The sequence below is a fragment of the Rhinolophus sinicus genome, chromosome 13, assembly GCF_057876585.1.
Source record: "Rhinolophus sinicus isolate RSI-liver-muscle chromosome 13, RSI-T2T, whole genome shotgun sequence".
Lineage (NCBI taxonomy): Eukaryota > Metazoa > Chordata > Mammalia > Chiroptera > Rhinolophidae > Rhinolophus > Rhinolophus sinicus.
Window position 1 is genome coordinate 18,725,870 of NC_142513.1, and position 19,949 is coordinate 18,745,818.

Genomic DNA, 19,949 nt, shown 5'->3' on the forward strand with positions numbered 1-19,949 from the left:
CTTCCCCTCTCCCGTCTCTTACTGCTATTTCTTCCCCTAAGGTGCCTAGTCCTCTGGCATTTAGCAATGCATTGCTTTGATTAGGGGCATGAGTAAACATATCCCTTTGATTTAGGGGCATGTGTAACTACATCCTCTTGATTTGGGTGGGGATGAGAAAACATCCCTTAATAGTGTGTGAAAACCTGGAATCCTGTTGGGCTAATAAGGTTTTGATGGTCCTGACAAACAGGATGGGTTCCCCCCTTCTCTGACTTAACATAGCTCTTTTGATTTAGAGGGATCTGTAAGCCTGGAGTCCTGCTGGGCAGCTGCCGGATCTTGACCCAAGTAGCTGCAGCAAGTAGCTGCAGCGAGGGGCTTTCTAACTGGGGCTAAATTTCTCCTTCTGCTCATTTCTATCTATCTACCTACCCTATCACTATGAGCATTAGTGTGCAAATATCTCTTCGAGACCCTGCTTTCAATTGTTTGGGGTATATACCCAAAATTGGAATTGCTGGATAATATAATTTTGTTTTTAATACAGTTTTCCAGTAACCGCACCATTATACATTTCCATTAACAGTGTATAAGGGCTCCAATTTCTCCACATCCTGGCCAACATTTATTAGTTATAATTTGGGGTTTTGTTTTGTTTTGTTTGGATACTAGCCATCCTAACGGGTGTGAGGTGGTACCATAGTGGTTTTGATTTTGCATTTTCCTGATGATGAGTGATGCTGAGCCAAGAGGCCGTGCTTTGGGGATTCTGTTTGTGTGTTCCTGCCTGGTCCCGAAAACAGACCATTCTTTTAAATTGCCCTAGAGATCTATTACAACCTTTGAGAAACATTGAAGTTCTTGAGGACCGGAAGTATCACTCGTCTTGAAAACAAAAGTGACTCTTTTTTTTTGCTCTGCAGCGTAGGTTATCTAGCAGGATGTCTAGTTCGTGCACTGAGAGAAAAACAACCAGAGCTGATGATAAGTGAACGAGATAGTCTCTGTGTTCAGATTGCTGGGCTGTGTCATGACCTCGGTAAGCTGTACAAAGCGCCAAAGCTGTTATGAAAAATCATAACATGTTACCTCTCTTTGAAATTAAAAAATTCAACAAACCAAGAGAAATATGAAGGTTGTGTTTTAATTCTTTAGTTAACATTAACATAAATGTTCCATTGCGTCTTTCTAGAATGATTCATAAGACCAAGGTGTTGCTTCCTTTTTATTTTATTTTTTTTTGCGCCTTTCAGTGAATTTCCCATGTTAAACATCGTTGCAACAAGGTATGTGAAAGGATTTCCTGATAGCGAGGTTTTCTGACTGCTCTGTTTAGAATGATGTGAATTTGATTTTTCTCTTATCCTTCTTGTTCAATCAAATTGCTATTTATTTTTTCCTTCCATTACTTTGTCAGATCCATTTTTATACCTAAATTATATAATCTGCCCTAGCAGATTAACAATCGATTTAGAGAGCTCCTTTTCTTCCCTGACCCATATGAGTTTTTGGGCCACTGAAATCCAAGTAGAAGAATATCACCCTTTTCCTTTGACAAAGAAAGAGAAAAGAGACTGGACTCTCTTATCACAGGAATTTCCCCCCATCTGTGTAGTTCAGTCTACTTATAGAGGCCCCTGAGAGTTTGTGTGTGCCCTCTGGGCAGGCAAGGGAAGGCTGCTGTGTTTCAATAGCCTGTTACTTAAAGTGGTAGGGCACTCTTCAGCATGTCCCCTTGAAGATTTCAGTAGGACCAATACCACCCCCGATGATAAATTTAACAGATTCTTGGTTTGTTGAGAGGGAATTATTGGGAAACCTTTGCTAGTCCCTGGGAGTCTGAACACTACAGTAATGAGCCTCTACATACAGATTGCGCCTTTATGTACAGATTGAACCTTTACGTACAGATTGCAACATGCAAAAAACCCCATGGCTCATTCAGATGGGGCTCCTCTCCAGCCAAGTAAAATTTCTGCAGAAATTCTGATAAATTCCAAAGTTGTGCCTCAACAAAATTTCATATTATTAAATGTTGTAGAATGATTAAAATCACTTACAAATAAGATAAACTTCTGATTTCCACTTTTTTTTTTTTTTAGGATTTTTATTGAGAAAGGGGAGCAGGACTTTATTGGGGAACAGTGTGTACTTCCAGGATTTTTTCCAAGTCAAGTTGTTGTTCTTTCAATCTTAGTTGTGGAGGGCGCCGTCCAGCTCCAGGTCCAGTTGCCGTTGTTAGTTAGTTGCAGGGGATACAGCCCACCATCCCTTGCGGCAGTCGAAGTGGCAACCTTGTGGTTGAGAGCCCACTGGCCCATGTGGGAATCGAACTGGCAGCCTTCGGCGTTAGGAGCCTGGAGCTCCAGCTGCCTGAGCCACTGGGCTGGCCCCGACTCTTTTTTTCCCACTTTTGATTGCTCACATCATCAGTAAAAACCTAAGAGATAGACACAACACATGTGTATCCATTATAAACATATGTACGTTATAAAATTTACGTAACAATAGATGCTTTTAAGGAATGAGAATAATAAAGTTCTAATATTTTATTCTTGCATCCCAGTGGATTGTCTTAAAACTGCTGTTTTAATACAGATATTCAACCTGAAATGCCAAAAGTTTTTATTAACATTCCTTTAAGTTACACAAAGCTGTCCTTTCATCAGATTTATGTAAGCTCTTGTGACTCAAAGACCCCCTCTATAAGAGTTTCCTTTCCTATATGGTTCTGCTTCCTGTTCTCTTGTTTTACAAAATAGGATTTGTCCCTTTTTGTGATATATTTATAGGTTATTGATTTCTGTTGATAGTCAAGTTAAAACTAAAAACATCAAAAAGATCGACTCACTTTTTACCATTTTACAAACATTTTTTTTTTTGGTTCTAAGGCTGCTTTTGTTTTTAAGGTCATGGGCCATTTTCTCATATGTTTGATGGAAGATTTATTCCACTTGCTCGCCAAGGTCTGAAATGGAAGGTATGTATATATATATATATTCAATAGTCAATAAATGTTCCATTCAATAAAGTAAAGGCTATTTAAGCAGCTACTGCTGTGTTGTAGTATACTTCCCCATTATAGATTTCAGGGTGTTTTCATATATTTTATATATATACACATATATATGCCAAAAAAGTATATACACATTTTAAGAAAGGAAAACACTGTATTAAAATTGTAATACTCAATATATACCGATAACAAAAGATGAGTACAAGTCATGTATATACATTTTTTGGCACCCCCAATAAATATGTTTTCATTTGATTCTCACAGCCTGTAAGGAAGGAATCATTATCTCCATTTTTACAAGTGTAAAAGAACTTGAAATTCAGAGGTGTACTGATGCACCAAAAATCACAAAGCTGTGAAATGGTAGAGCCAGCACTAAAAAACCAGGTTTTAAAAGTGTTAATTTAATGCTCTTTCTACTCTATCATAGTGCTGTAAAATAAATTTTTTTTTTAAAAAGACCAACTCCTGTTTTGATTCATTTTGTATGACCATGAATGAAGTAACTGATAGCTGCCAACTTTCATCATATATCTTAAATGAACCATTTTATAATTAGGGATTTGCAGGTAGCTGACCCGTATTTTTGGAATCAGTTTTTGAGAAGTAAAGTTAGTTTTGAGAAAGTTGGATTGACTCCCATTTTTGGTCACACTGTATTTCTGGATCCTGGAGTAGAAAAGGATATTAATATGTATTGAATGTGTCTTACATGTCAACCACTATTTTCTCCCTTTCCCACCCAGCCTTGCTTCCCTTCCACCTCCCCCCCACTCACTCCCAAGCCATTGTTTCTCAGTCTAGTTGTGTAGGACACAGCTCCCTGGCCCCTGCTGGTATTATGAGCCTTGTGCCCCCTCCTGGCTGAGGCAGTCGGTCGCTCTCCGCAGCTCTCGCTGGCTGCTGGCCGCTCACGATGGCTGCCGGCCACTCACACTGGCCACTGGCCGCTCATAGCAGCATACGGTTGCCCACGCCAGCCAACTGCAGATCACAATGGTTGCCGGCCACTAATGCTGGCTGCCGGCTGCTGGCCGCTCATGGTGGCACACAGTAGCCCACAGCAGCACACAGCAGCTGGCGGCAGCACACAGCAGCCCACGGCAGCTCACACCAACCACGGCAGCTCACGCCAACCTCCGGCTGCTCACGGCAGCCCAGCTCCAGGGAGAGCTGTTGTTCATAATCTTAGCTGTAGAGGGCTCAGCTCACTGGCCCATGTGGGAATCGAACCAGTGACGGTGGAGTAAGGCGCACCACACTCCAACCACCTGAGCCACTGGGCTGGCCACACCTTTTTTTTTAAAGATATAATTGACATACAATAAGTTGTACAGATTTTAAGTGTATATAGTTCAGTGAGTTTTGACAAATGTGTGCATCCATGTAACCACTACCCAAGTCAGGATAAGAACATTTCCAATTTTCCTGGAAAATTCTCTTGTACCCCTTTTCAGTCAATTTCTACTCCTCCCCTTACCATCAACTTACGATTTTTATAAACATAGCTTGGTTTTGCCTGCTTTTAGACTTGAGATAAGTAGAATCATAGAGTAGTCTTGCTCTTAGTCTTGCTTTATTCACTCAGTGATTTTGAAATGCATTCGTGTTACATGCATCAGTGGTTGACCCCTTTTTGTTGCTGAGGTATTATTCCACTGTATGAATAAGTCATAATTTGTTTATCCTTTCTCCTTTTGATGGGATTTGGGTTGTTTTCATTTGGGGGCTATTAGGAATAAGTTTACTATGCACATAATTGTACATGCTTTTTGTGGAAAATGTTTTCGCTTCTCCTAAGTAAATACCTAGGAGCAGAGTTGCTGGGTCATAAAGTAGATACATATTTAACTTTATAAGAAACTACCTGAGCTTTCCAGTGTGGTTGCACCATTTTACCCTCCACCAGCAATATATGCAAGTTCCTGTTGTTTCACAGCTGCACCAACATCTGTTTTTATAGATAAGCCTTTCTAATGAAAGTAAAATAGTATCTTGTGGTTCAGTTGCCTTCTCTGATGTATGTTGAGTACCATGTCCTGTACTTTGTACTTGATCACTGATATATCTTCTTTTGTGAAGAGTTCTTTCAATGTTTTACCCATTTAAAAAATTCAATTGCTTGCCTTTTTATTATTATTTTTAAAATTTTTATTGGGGAATATTGCGGGCCAGTGTGTTTCTCTAGGGCCCATCAGCTCCAAGTAGTTGTCCTTCAATCTAGTTGTGAAGAGCACAGCTCAGCTCCAAGTCCTGTCGCCGTTTTCAGTCTTTAGTTGCAGGGGGCGCAGCCCACCATCCAGTGCGGGAATTGAACCAGCAACCTTGTTGAGAGCTCGTGCTCTAACCAACTGAGCTATCCAGTCGCCCCGCCTTTTTATTATTGATTTGAGAAATTTTTTATAAGATGTATAGTGACTATATTTTCCTCAGTCTCTGACTTGCCAATTCATTTTTCTCATAGTGATTTTGACAAATTTTAAATTTTAATGAGTACTCTCTGATTCTTTAATCCAGTAAGAGGCTAATGTCTTTCCCGTTTTTTGCTGCCTTGGGGCATGCCCTCAGGCTAAAAGCCATAGAAGAACCAGAATATTGCCCAATGCCTTTCTTTTTCAAGTGTTGACTTCCCTGTAACACCAATACCTTGAGGGAGTTTTCCAAAGTTTATAGTTGTTTTCTCCAGCAGCTTTTGACCACCAATACCTTGAGGGAGTTTTCCAAAGTTTATAGTTGTTTTCTCCAGCAGCATTGATCTAGATAGGATCTATTTAGCCATTCCCAAGTCTTTTCTTTAAATATTTTGCCTTTCATATTTAAATCCTTACTAAGTCAAGTGGAGTTTATTTTTGTGCATGTGTGTGGTAGAAGTCTAATTTCCTTTTTTTTTAACTGTGGATAATTTTTTATTGAATAGTTCTTTCCCCACTGATCTATAATACCAACCTCAACATTTATTAATTTTTTTTAAAGTTTTATTTATTTTAAGTGTGTTTTTCCAGGACACATCAGCTCCAAGTCAAGTAGTTTTTTCAATCTAGTTGTGGAGGGCACAGCTCACAGTGGGCCATGGGGGGATCGAACCGGCAACCTTGTTAAGAGCACCACACTCTAACCAACTGAGCTAACCGGCCGCCCCAACATTTATTAATTTTATATATGATGAACCTTTCCAGATTCTGTTCTATTCCATACTTTCTTAATTATTATTACTTTTAGTAAGTCTTGAAAGTTTGCAGGACAACTGTTCACACCTTGTTCTTTTATTGAGTATCTTTGGCATTTTGTTCTTTTTTATTTTACCCTTTTTTTTTTTAAGGAGGTTGCAGCTCAAAGTGGCCCATGTGGGGATCGAACCGGCAACCTTGGTGTCAGTAGCACCACACTAACCAACTGAGCTAACGGGCCGCCCATTTTTTTTCTTTTACCCTTTTTTAAATTGAAGTATGATTGACATACAATATTATATTAGTTTCAGGTATGCAAAGTAGTGATTCAGTGATTATATACATTATGAAGTGATCATCACAATAAGTATGGTTACAATCTGTCACCATATAAAGTTAATATATTATTGACTATATTACTCATGTTGTACATTATATCCCCATGACGTATTTGTTTTGTAATTGAAAGTTTATGCCTGTTGATCCCCTTTACCTCTTTTGCCCATCCCTTGACCCTCTTCCCTTCTGGCAACCACCAGTCTGTTGTTATCTATGAGTCTGGTTTTGTTTTGTTTTTTAGATTACACATGAAAGTGAAATCATGTGGTATTTGTATTTCTCTGTCTGACTTATTTCACTTAGCATAATACCCTCAAGGTCTATCTATGTCATCACAAATGGCAAGATTTCACTCTTTTTTATGACCAAGTAATATTTCATTGTATATAGACCATATCTTCTTTATTCACTCATCTATCAATGGGTTCTTAGATTGTTTCCGTATATTGTCTATTGTAAACAATGCTGCAATGAACACAGGGGCGCATATATCTTTTCAAATTAATAGTTTTTTGTTTTCTTTGAATAAATACCCAGAAGTAGAATTGCTGGATCATATGGTACTTCTATATTTAATTTTTTGAGGAACCCCCATATTGTTTGGGTACATCAATTTACATTCCCACCAACATTGCACAAGGGTTCCATTTTCTCCACATGCTCACTAACACTTGTCATTTCTTGTCTTTTTGATAATAGCCATTTTGACAGGTGTGAGGTGATATCTCGTTGTGGTTTTAATTTCCTTTGCTCTTCTATTATAAATTTTACAATTTTCCCCATAGAGGTGTTAGACATCTTTTGTTATATTCACTGCTAAGTTGCAGATAATTTTAGTTGTTATTTTTCATGCTATCTTTGTGGAACTTAAATTTTTCTGTATATATAAATTTTTTTCTGAACCATTTGAAAGTAAGTTCTAGACATACCTCTGCATTCCTAAAATACCTCAGTGGGTATTTCCCAAAATCAAGAACATTCACTTATATAACCTCAGTACAATTATCAAAAATCAGGATATTAATACTGATACAGTACTATTATCTAATCTGCCGACTTTCTTTCAAGTTTCACCAATTGTTCATATAGAAAAAGGGGAGGGTCGGCCCGATAGCTCAGCTGGTTAGAGTGTGAGCTCTGAACAACAGGGTTGCCGGTTCAATTCCCACTTGGGGTGGTGGGCTGTACCCCCTGCAACTAAAGATTGGGAAAAAAAAGGCAACTAGACTTGGAGCTGGGCTGCCCCCTCCATACCCAGATTGAAGGACAACTACTTGGAGCTGATGGGCCCTGGAGAAACACACTGTCCCCAAATACATCCCAATAAAATTTATAAAAAAAAAAAAGAAAAAGAAAAAGAGAGAGAGAGAAAGAAAAAGGGGAGAAGTATTTTTTTTCCTGATTCATACCTACATTGCGCTTTTCTTCTTAGTCTCTGTTGATCTGGAACAATTCTTTAGACTTAAATCTTTCATGACCTTGTTAATTTTTGAAGAGTACGTAGAGGTGAGTTAGTTTGTGAAATGTCCCTCAATTTGAGTTTGTTTGTCTGATGTTTCCTCATAGTATGGACTATGCATAATGCTATGTTGTATCTTTTACTAAGTGTATCACATCAGAGGTACCTAGAATCTATTTAGCCATTACTGGTGATATTAACTTTGATCACTTAATTAAGGCAATGTCTGCCAAATTTCTCTATTATAAACTTACTATTTTTCCTCTTTATAATTAATACATTGATGCAATTTTTAAAAAATTGTTGTAGTACCATTCATGAATGTTTTTTGTTTTCATCTTAAGTCACTCTTTTGGTAATAACTGCGATAGCGGGATAGGGAAGCTGTCTCCACCGGGTCATTTCATTTTTACAATAGTTATGAATGAATGAGCAGAAACAGATGAGCAAAGTGAGCCAGTTTGAGATTCCCACCCAGATCTTTACTTCAGAGCTCTAGAACACTTTTTTTATTGGCAAGATTGCAGTTACTCGGTTTTACCACTAGGTGGAAGTGCTAACAGAATTTGTAACTTCAGTTTCAAGACTGATCAAACAATACAACTGATTTTATTGTGATATCCATCCAAATGGGATTCTATCTGTATGGCCTGGTAATATTCCACTGTACTGTACTTTAGTTATGTGCTATAAATGATTATATCTCATTAAATATATTTATGAAATAACGATGAGTATGGTTTGTAAAAAGTTTATAGACTAGTAAAATATAGGGAAATTTGGCAGGTTTTTAGAAATATCTGCAAGACTGTAGTTGGAAAGCAGATAATTAACCCGCAATAGAATCTTACCTCTGAATTACCTTAAATCAAGAATAATTTGGATAATCGGGGATCCCTAATGGACTAGAGTCTATAACAGACCATATTGTGCTGACTTTTCCTAGCATGAACAGGGCTCGATTAATATGTTTGAGCACCTAGTTAATTCTAATGGACTCAGAGATGTCATGGAACAGTATGGTCTTGTCCCTGAAGAAGATATTTGCTTTATCAAGGAACTAATTGCAGGACCACCTGAATCACCAACCAAAGATTTGGTAAGTTTGTGTACAACTTAATTTGAAGTGACTCATACTTTTCATGTGGTCTTTTCTTGATTCCTTCAAGAAGAGGGATATTTGACTAGTTTAAAGGGACTAAATGATAAAATATGTTATGTATTTCTACTGAGGAATGAAAAAAATGAAAGGCTTATATATATATATTTTTTTACCTCTTAACTGAGTTCTTTAGAAGTTGCCCCCGAAATTAAAATACATATATAAATATTTTATAATGAATATGTATGCAGTAATTAATATATATAAAGTAACTTTTTTTGGAATATGTAAAAGAATGTGTCTTGTTTATCCATTAAAATTAACATATTTGAAATATTTAGATATATGAAGACCTAGAAAAAAATTGAATTAGTTCAGAAGAAAATCTGTTTTGTTTCCTTTTTGATCTTTTTTTATTAAAAAAGTTGAAAAATAATTTCATGTATGAATTCAACCATTAGCACATAAGGAACATTCTTACTAGTTCATAATTAGATGACATATTTTTAAAAACTTTTAAACCAAGGAAACATGAAAGCTTATTGGTTATGGAAAGTGCAGTAGAGTTAGGATCCTTTCAATGGCACAAAAACGTTTAGTATAATATTAACAGGATATGTACCTTAGCCTTTCTTTTTTCTGCTAATTTACAAATTAAATAGAAGAAGGAAAGAGTAGAATCTTCTAACTTATCTATACATTCTAACTTATAACAGATACATTCAAGTATCTGTTTATAATTTTCTGATTAATACAATTGCTTTGTTTTGCTTGTAAATGGATTTGGTTCCTATCCTAAAACTTTCCGTGGGTTGTCTTGTCTTCTAGTGGGCATACAAAGGGCGTCCTATAGAGAAAAGCTTCCTTTATGAGATAGTGGCCAATAAAAGAAATGGTATTGATGTGGACAAATGGGATTATTTTGCCAGGTACGTACTGAACACTTCAGAAAATTTGCTTAAAATCCTTCTGTACTTTAAATATATGCAATTTTTATTTAAGCAAACAAAAATAAAATCCATATGTAAATTTAGTATTGATATTTAACACACAATTAACAATTTTTCTTGTTGAAAAATTTTGTCTTTCTGATTTGGAATCTTTCTAGGGACTGCCATCATCTTGGAATCCAAAATAGTTTTGATCACAAGCGCTTTATTCAGTTTGCCCGAGTCTGTCAAGTAGATAAGAGGCTGCACATTTGTACTAGAAACAAGGTAAGCTATGTCAGAGGAACAGCAGTGAAGGTGTATTCCCTAGTTTGAAATCTAGAAATAACCATTCAGTAATTTGGAAAAATCAGTACCTGGTAAATTGTCAATCTCTTTGCTTCATGCTTAACATTTGTAAGTTTCTTAAGGCTCTTTTCACTTCTGCATTATTATATAATAGTAAAATTATAATAGGTATTTATTGAGTGTCGTGCTAGGCACTGTTTTAATTGTTTTAGATAGATTAAGTCAATCCTCACAACCCTGTGAGATAGATATTATTATTATCCCACTTAACAGATGAGCAAATTGAAGCACAGAGAGGACATACAATTAATGAATGGCAGAACTGGAATTTCAACTCAAAGTTTGGCTCGAGTCTCCTCCTTAACCACTATGCTAGTGTTTCATAATAGCTAAAATACTAAAATCATTAATTCCCTGATAGATTAGAGTCAAGTAACTAAAGAATGGTATAGTATTATACTATAGAGAGTCTTTTGAGAAGGAAAAATATTAGAATAATAATGCCTAACTTCTAGAGTTATTGGGAAGATTAAAAAATATATTTAAGATGCCTAAAACAGAACCTGCCACAGAGTTAAAACACTCAATAGATTTTGGTGTACTGAGAATGAAAGTTGTAAACCAATGAATAGTTTTACTAATCTGCCTTCAGGTTTTCTAGTGGGCTCAGGGATTTTAATGAAGTAGCCTCTGGGCATTGCCTTCTTGTCTGCCACCATCCCTTTTCTTTGCTTTATATACTTGTCTACTAATATGCATAACATAATCTGATCCTACATTAATATTTATTTCATGTTTTCCTGCAGGAGGTTGGGAATCTGTATGAAATGTTTCATACACGCATCTGTTTGTACCGTAGAGCTTATCAACACAAAGTTGGCAACCTCATTGATATAATGTAAGAAATTCAATCATTATTTCCCTATAAAAATGTCCATGATACTTTGCTAGAGTATCATATGTGGATCAAGTTGAGATTCCTAGATAAATTCAAGTGAATTTTAAGTGAATAAATCTAAAACAGTTATCATAAATAAATAAAACAAAAACTAGCATAAACTAAACTTAATTGAAGGAAGAAGAGGAGAATGGATAAAGGGGATAGATGAAGGGCAGAAGAGCTGGCTTATGCTAAACATGAACAGGCAATGCTGGAATGGCTTAGGACCTCTGCATAAGCAGTCACTTACGTACCAGATACTAGTCATCAAGGTGAGAGATAGGACATGGATAATTGACATTTTGAAATTAATGACAAACATTCATTTTAAGGATTAAGATGAATGTCTGTCCTTCCCCTGTCGATTATTTATCAAAATTGGTAGCAAATAGTAAAACTGATAGGAATTTCAGGAATTTCACCTCTTCTCTATGATCCAGTCAGAACCATTGCAGGAACGTATAGCCAAGTCTCCATTGACTCAAAGACCCCCCAGAGGAGTTATCAGAAGTTGGGTGTGAGTCAAGTTAATACCAGTCTCTAAAATAGGTTTAAATTGTTTTATTATAAGCCTTTCGTGTTCATGTTTACATTTGTGTTGAGGAAATTGATCTTCTTTTTCTCTCTTTTCCCATCTTTTGACATGAGCAGACTAGTTAGAATACATTCTCCTATTTGTATGGTTGTTACCTTGGTAGGAGATTTTGTTTGTTTTTAATTTGCAGAGTCCCCGAGACCTAGGTTCAAAGTCTGGTACTGCTTCTTCCTAACTTGGTAAAATAAAAATTTACTTAATTTCTGCATCTGTAAAATTGAGCTTGATTACACCTATCAGTCTTACTCTTGGGAAGATGAAACAAGATAATATATTGAAAGCCCTGCCCTGATACCTGGAACACAGTAAATACGGTAGCTCACAAATCACCAAGCACTTACTTGTATGATCGAGAAGCAGTTGGTTTTAAAACATCATGTCTCAAGATTTTATTTCCCTAAAGCAGAAAGATTTTCTTAGCTTGAAGCAAGGCCTAAAGCACATATTTAAATTTTGTCATAAGCATAAATATTTATAAAATTATTTTTAGGATTTCAGAGGCCTTCCTCAAAGCAGACAACTACATAAAGATTCCTGGTTCTGAAGGCAACATGTGTTGCATTTCTACAGCAATTGATGACATGGAAGCCTTCACTAAGCTAACAGGTAAGGACTAAAAGGTAATATAGGTGGTCCATCTCAGATAAAGTATAAGCTGGATTGCAGATGGGTTATTTTTCAAACATTCCAGTGGATTTAGCTTCTCAAGTGATTATATACTTTTGGATTTGAGTTTTATCTCTGCTTTGTACTAAAAAGATGTCCTTGACAAAGTTGTTTAACCTCTTTGAACCTTAGTTTCCTCATCTATAAAATGGGAGTAATGATACCTAACATATAGTTGTGTCGTGATGCTTAAATGATGCATAGCACCTAATATAGTCATGACACATAAGTATTTAATACTTACTATTATTTAACTTATAATACAACTAGACTAATACCAGACTAATACCAAAAAAACTGACTCGCCCTTTTGACATTATTTTTGTTTGCAAAACACATGATGCCAGGATCATTTCTTCACACTTCAGCAGAAACAAAACCTGCAGCTTGGGGTGGGAAGGAAGTGAGGTGAAGGCATCACAGCTGGTTCTTTAATGTGTGAAAGTGTAGACCAAGAAATTGTCAGTAAAGCAAACGAAGTAGACCAAAAAGTGTATGCCAGCCACAGCTCTTAGTTGCAGATCTTGAAACTGTCTCTGTGTAACTAAAAATAAAATGAGATAGCAATCACGTAGCTGGTAGAATCAGGGGAAAGGCTGGAGGTTCTGAAAGTGAGTAAAAGCAATGGAAGCTGAGCAGCCTAAGATACAAGAGCACTCTGCATCAGCTTCCTGTTTGGGGTGCTACTGCTGTTCCATCACTGCTCATTCTGTCTGCAGCACACTACCAGAATGAGACCTAAGCCAGTTTCTCTCAAACTGTTTTTGAAGAACCAACATTCTTCATTTCCAGCCCCTCACAGACTTCTCTAAAATATGATAAAAACAAATTACTCAGAAAATTAAATGGGGGAAAACATAAAATACAAGCCCCAAGTTTTATTATTGAAGTTGGTAGACTTACCATACACTTCAATAAATGTAATAAAAAAAAACATAATAGAGACAAAAAATTTAATTATAAAAACTATATATCATTCTTTAAAAATATAAATGTAGGCAAATTAATAGAGTCCCTCTTATACTTGTAACTTTTTTGTCGTTTTCTAATCATAACTAAGTGAAAATTAGAAGGAAATAGTGATTCCCCCATATTACATGTCTGTGCATTGAGAACACTGTACATCAATATTTAAGGTTTATAGTGTGGCAAGTGAGTTTCTTCTTGCTCCTTAATTAATCTAGGTTGGATTGATGACAGAGTTACTCACAGGGGATAATATATGTCTAAATTGTTTCTATGTTTTGTTTTAATAACATAGTTGATAAACTAGTCTCCCATTGTTATGTTAACAGGAATTGAAGAAGAGATTGTACACAAATTGAGCATACAAGGGATGTTTATTTTTAACTTGGTTCATAATGAAGCAGGTGGTGCTGTGTTTTAAAAAGTAATCTTCAGTCTTTATCAGAAGCCATCGTCAGTTCTAACAGTTTATCCTGTAACATTATATTACATTTAGACTGTCTTTTGGCAGAAAGAAACAGATTTGGATTTTACACACTTTGGGGTTAATTGACAAACCATACAATGTCATACATTTTCATGCGGTCTTACTGTGCATGACTATACATAGCTCTCGCTCACCATGGAGATTCTGTAACATCCAAATTGACTTTTACCCTGTTCAATATGAGTCCACTGACCATGCACTTGGATGTTGTAGCAATGTCAAAAATTCCAAACAGGAGATTAGGTCATAGTTTTGTGCTTTATCGGCCAGAGTATAGGGGAATAAGCATGTGGCCTTTCCAGTTTTCATCATTTGAGGCAGGGGTAAGCCCATCCTTCCTGCTTGGTATTCCCGGCTGTCATATAATCCTTACTGTCCTTAACTATGTGACCTTGAAGGAGTAGGACCATGTGAGCCTTCATTACCTTTGCTGCTTTTCTAAAAGGCAGCTCACTTTCTCTTTATTTTAAAATCTCCACTTCTTTTTTTTAAATTTTTTAGCATATATTTACACATTTTATTGGAAGCACTGAAAACATACGGCAATGCTGAAAGAATTTTACAGTGAACATCCGTATACTCACAACCTAAATCTAGCATTTACTGAACTTGCTTTATCACTTACCTCTATCCATCTATTAATACATCTTAATTTTTTTTTTTTTAATTTTATTGGGGAAGGAGAACAGGACTTTATTGGGGAACAATGTATACTTCCAGGCCATTTTTCCAAGTCAAGTTGTTGTCCTTTCAATCTTAGTTGTGAAGGGTGCCGTTCAGCTTCAAGTTGTTGTCCTTTCAGTCTTAGTTGTGGAGGGCGCAGCTCAGCTCCAGGTCCAGTTGCCATTGCTAGTTGCAGGGGGCACAGCCCACCATCCCCTGCGGGAGTTGAACCGGCAACCTTGTGGTTGAGAGGACACACTCCAACCAACTGAGCCATCCAGGAGCTCAGCGGCAGCTCAGCTCAAGGTGCCGTGTTCAATCTTAGTTGCAGGGGTCGCTGCCCACCATTCCTTGCGGGGACTCGAGGAATTGAACTGGCAACCTTGTGGTTGAGAGCCCACTGGCCCATGTGGGAATCGAACCAGCAGCCTTTGGAGTTAGGAGCATGGAGCTCTAACCGCCTGAGCCACCGGGCCGGCCCCAATACATCTTAATTTTGATGCATTTTAAAGTAAATTGCAGATATCAATACACCGTATCCTAACTCCTTCAGCATGCAGATTAACTAAAGTTCAATAATTATAGATTTTTCCTTTTGACGTAAAGAAATTTTACATGCAGTTTGTATTGTAAGTGTATATTTGCTAGAGTTTTGACAAATGCAGGACACAGCACATTAGCTTCTCCTTAGAAAGTTCCCTAATGCCCCTTCCCAGTCAGTTCCTGCCCCCACCTCACCCCTGGAAGCAACCACTATTTGCCTTTTCTAGACTTTTCTATAAATGGAATTGTACGGTGTTTACTCTTGTGTAAAGCTTCTCACTCAGCGTTATGTATTTGAGATTCACCCAAATTGCATGCTTCAGCAGATCATTCCTTTTTATTGCTGAGTTGTGGTCCATCATATGACTATGCCACAGTTTATCTGTTCTCTTTGCTTCCTAAACTCCTATTTCTGATAAACGTTTCAGCTTATCTGGATGTAGCCATCTTAAGCACTGCAGATGTTATGACCACTGTCTTAGGTGACCATTTTCTTACCTTGGTTTTTATCCCTCAATATTCCTAAGCAGTAGATGGGCCTTACACCTAGAAGCCCCTAAACCCCAAATGCCTTAATTGAATTGGAATCATAGAATGTTAAATTTCAATTTAACTCCTCTATTTAAAACTCCTCTATTAAAAACTTAGGGCTCATCTATTTAAAACTCCTCAAGTTAGGAAACTAAGGCCAAATGAGGGAAAGTAACTTACCTAATAAATGGCAAAGTTAAACTCAAGCCAAGTCTTCTCACTCCCAAGTTGAATCTTGTTGATGCTGTTTTAGAGGGATATTTTATCCATGAAATTTAATAGACAAGCAGTTTCCTTTCTTTATATAAGTCTTTTCTGAAAACATGTATGTGGAACAAATAGAACTCTCCTACATGGCTGGCGGGAATGCAAATGGTATAGCCACTTGTAAAAAAATTGGACGTTTTCTTATAAACACACTTTTCTTATGAGCATACACTTATCCTATGATCCAGTAATCCCTCTTCTACCTGCTTACCCAACACAAAGGAAAATCTAAGTTTCCCCCCACCCCAAACCTGTACCTGTTAAAATAAGATGAAAGGCATAAGAAAGATATCAGTAGAGTCCTATGGTGTTCAGTGGAAGGAGGAGTCACATCTCTGGTTTGGATGGATTGGGGAAGGTTTCACAGCTGGGTGCCTTTTGAGATGAATCTTGGATTAGATAGGTTTTCGAGAAGTGAGATTCTGTAATGGGGAAAGCATTTCGTTAATTCGGTTAGGAACAGGGAAGATAAAGGCATGGATTGGAATAGTGTGGTCTTATGATAAAATTGCTGTATTTTAAACTGTATTGTAGTTTATAATATATATAATAATATATACAGAAGTAATGAAAACTCAAGATGGAAAGATTGTTTGTAGAAAGCATCACTGAGAGGGTGAGGAATGTGTTAGCCGTAGATTGAGAAGGGGACGATGTATACACGTCAGTGAGTTGAATGACATAAGGTTGCTAATATTTTATTTTCCAAGAGAAGGCATTTTAATAAAACGCATTTTACACAATGCAAAAATGGATTCAGTCAAGGATTATCAATGAGTGTTAAACCATTGGTTGAAAACTTATTGGGATAATGTTACAGTCTCAGGATATCACCCTGTAGATTATTTAATTATAAAAGGAAAATCTATTTATGATAGAGAAAGCTGGGGATTAGTGCCCTAACCAACGGATAGAGCGTAACATATCCAATAGTGGTAACAAAGCTTGCGTATGTGACTCCTGATGTGATGCAGTGAGTCAACACATCCCTAAGACAGTGTTCTTTTTTTTTTTTTTTAAGATTTTTTTCTTTTTTTATTGGGGAAGGGGAACAGCACTTCATTGGGGAACAGTGTGTACTTCCAGGACTTTTTTTCCAAGTCAAGTTGTTGTCCTTTCAGTCTTAGTTGTGGAGGGCGCAGCTCAGCTCCAGGTCCAGTTGCCGTTACTAGTTGCAGGGGGCAGAGCCCACCATCCCTTGCGGGAATTGAGCTGGCAACCTTGTGGTTGAGAGCCCACTGGTCCATCGAACTGGCAGCCTTCGGAGTTAGGAGCGTGGAGAGCTTTAACTGCCTGAGCCACCGGGCTGGCCCCCCTAAGACAGGGTTCTTGATGACAGTATTTCACCTGAATCTAATGGTGAAGAAACAGCTAGACAAATTCAGTGTGGGACATTTCACAAAACAACTGCCTGAACTTTTCTAAAATGTCCACATCATGAAAAACAAGAAGTCTGGGGAATTATTCTAGTTCTATCAAAGGAGACTGAAAAACATGATAACTGATGTCATCCATAATGCTTGATTGGTTTCTGTATTCAGCAATAAAAATCCATAAATTACATTATTGGAACAATTATGCAAATTTGAATATAGACTGTATGTTAGATATTTTTATATCAGGGTTAAAATATTTTGGCATGATTGTGGTTATGTAGGAGAATGTTCTTTTTCTTGGGAGATACATGCTGAAGTATTTTGGAGTGAAGGGTCTTTTTTTAAAATTCATTTTTAAAAATACGCACATGCACAATTTTTTACTTTTATTTATTTGTTTGTTTGTTTGTTTATTAAGTATGTTTTTCCAGGACCCATCACCTCCAAGTCAAGTAGTGGTTTCAATCTAGTTGTGAAGGGCGCAGCTCACAGTGGTCCATGTGCTGATCGAACCAGTTTTTTAGGCTGCCCCTAAAAAACTTTTTATTAAGGAAATGTGTATCAGTTAGCTTCCACAGTTATCAACACATAGCCGTTTTGCTTCATCCCTTCACTCCTATTAGACACTGGACCATTTTGAAGCAACTCTCAGACATATTTGTAATTCCTTAAATATCATTCTCTTTTAAAAACATAACATAACAACAATAAATTAATGCCCCCCTGTGTACCCATAACTCAGTCTCTAATCAACTCCAGCGCAGCCTTGTTTTATCTCTACCTTTTCCCACTCACTAGATTGCCTGTAAGCTAATCCAAGACATTGACTGGAACGTTTTTTACAAAGATTTTTTTTTCACTTCAGTCTTTTAAAAAAGATTTTTGGGCTGGCCCGGCGGCTCAGGCGGTTAGAGCTCCATGCTCCTAACTCCGAAGGCTGCCGGTTCGATTCCCACATGGTCCAGTGGTCTCTCAACCACCAGGTTTCCAGTTCAATCCCTCGAGTCCCGCAAGGGATGGTGGGCTGTGCCCCCTGCAACTAGAAAACAGCAACTGGACCTGGAGCTGAGGTGCGCCCTCTACAACTAAGATTGAAAGGACAACAACTTGACTTGGGAAAAAAAAAAAAGGCCTGGAAGTACACACTGTTCCCCAATAAAGTCCTATTCCCCAATAAAGTCCTGTTCCCCCTTCCCCAATAAAATCATTAAAAAAAAAAAAATTTCACACTGTTATAGTCATAGCGTACCTACATTTGTAAACTGCTTGAAATCACTTCAAAAGTACAGCAATATATGAGTCTTTATAAATCTTGTTTTTTCATTTTAATGTAACTGAAATTTCATCAAATTGGCAGATAACATTTTCCTGGAGATCTTACACTCTACTGATCCCAACTTGAGTGAAGCACGAGAGATTTTGAAAAAAATTGAATGCCGTAATCTGTACAAGTATGTGGGTGAGACTCAGCCAAAGAAAGGCTCAGAGATTAACAGGGTAAGTTGATTGCTAAGCACCTTCTCATTAGTGAAAGGTCCTCTGTCCTCCAAGAGGAAATCCATTAACTTGTCACAGTACCACGACTCTGTTCTAGGCCTTTTACATTCATTCTCATTTAATCTCATTTACATCAATCCAGTGTTCATAGATCTGTCCTATAGATGAAGAAACTGAGGCTTGGGAAGAGATTAATTAGATAACTTGCCTACAGAAGCCCACGTAGTGAGCCAGGATTCAAAGCCAAGTCCAATTTACTCCACACCTTTACTGTCTCATCCTGGGAGTGAGAGGGACCCCCAAAGTAAGGTATCTTGCTTGTTGAAGAGTTTACTCTTCTCCAGAAAGCCGGTAACACAAGCCATGCTGATAACCACACCCTGCCTTATGAGACTTCCTTGGGTTATACTTTACTTGCTCTTGTTTTACTAGTAGGTTAATACAACATATTTTTAAATGTGAAAATCCTGTTAGGAAAAATCTCTCTATTGTGATTTGATTCAAGGATAGCATAGGCACATTTCTCATGTTTCCTGAATGATCCAAATTAGTATATAATTAGACATAAAGTGTCCTTACATATGAGGTCTGACGATTAAATTCGTGAGCTCATCCTAGAAAAAGTGCTACATACCTTATTGCTGAATATCAGTACGGTCACCTTCAAAGTACTCCCCCTGGGAAGCTATGCACCGAGCCAGCTCCTAGTCCACACTTCAAAGCAATTTTGGAACTCTTTTTCTGGAATGGCCATCAGAGCTGTCCTCGTATTACCCTTGATGTCCTGAATGTCATCAAAATGTCTTCCTTATAATATTTCCTTTATCTTTGTGTAAAGAAAGAAGTCATTGGGGGCCAGATCAGGTGAGCAGGGAGGGTGTTCCAATACAGTTATTTGTTTACTGGCTAAACACTCCCTCTCAGGAAGTGCCCTGTGAGCCGGTGCATTGTCGTGATGCAAGAGCCATGAATTGTTGGCGGAAAGTTCAGGCCATATTCGTCTAACTTTTTCACACAGCCTTTTCAGCACTTCCAAATAGTAAACTTGGTTAACTGTCCAGTTGGTACAAATTCATAATGAATAATCCCTCTGATATTAAAAAAGGTTAGCAACA

At 37.4% G+C, this 19,949-nt stretch overlaps 1 protein-coding gene across 1 annotated transcript in view; it reads left to right on the forward strand.

The window, feature by feature from the left end:
* Positions 1-19,949, forward strand: part of SAMHD1 (SAM and HD domain containing deoxynucleoside triphosphate triphosphohydrolase 1) — a 46,828-nt gene that overhangs the window by 15,127 nt on the left and 11,752 nt on the right. Inside the window, exons 5-12 of the mRNA XM_019750226.3 lie at positions 906-1,021; positions 2,892-2,962; positions 8,910-9,062; positions 9,894-9,994; positions 10,174-10,282; positions 11,110-11,201; positions 12,329-12,444; positions 18,695-18,834. Of these exons, the coding sequence (XP_019605785.2) occupies positions 906-1,021; positions 2,892-2,962; positions 8,910-9,062; positions 9,894-9,994; positions 10,174-10,282; positions 11,110-11,201; positions 12,329-12,444; positions 18,695-18,834 (898 nt within the window). The remainder of the gene's footprint in view (positions 1-905; positions 1,022-2,891; positions 2,963-8,909; positions 9,063-9,893; positions 9,995-10,173; positions 10,283-11,109; positions 11,202-12,328; positions 12,445-18,694; positions 18,835-19,949) is intronic.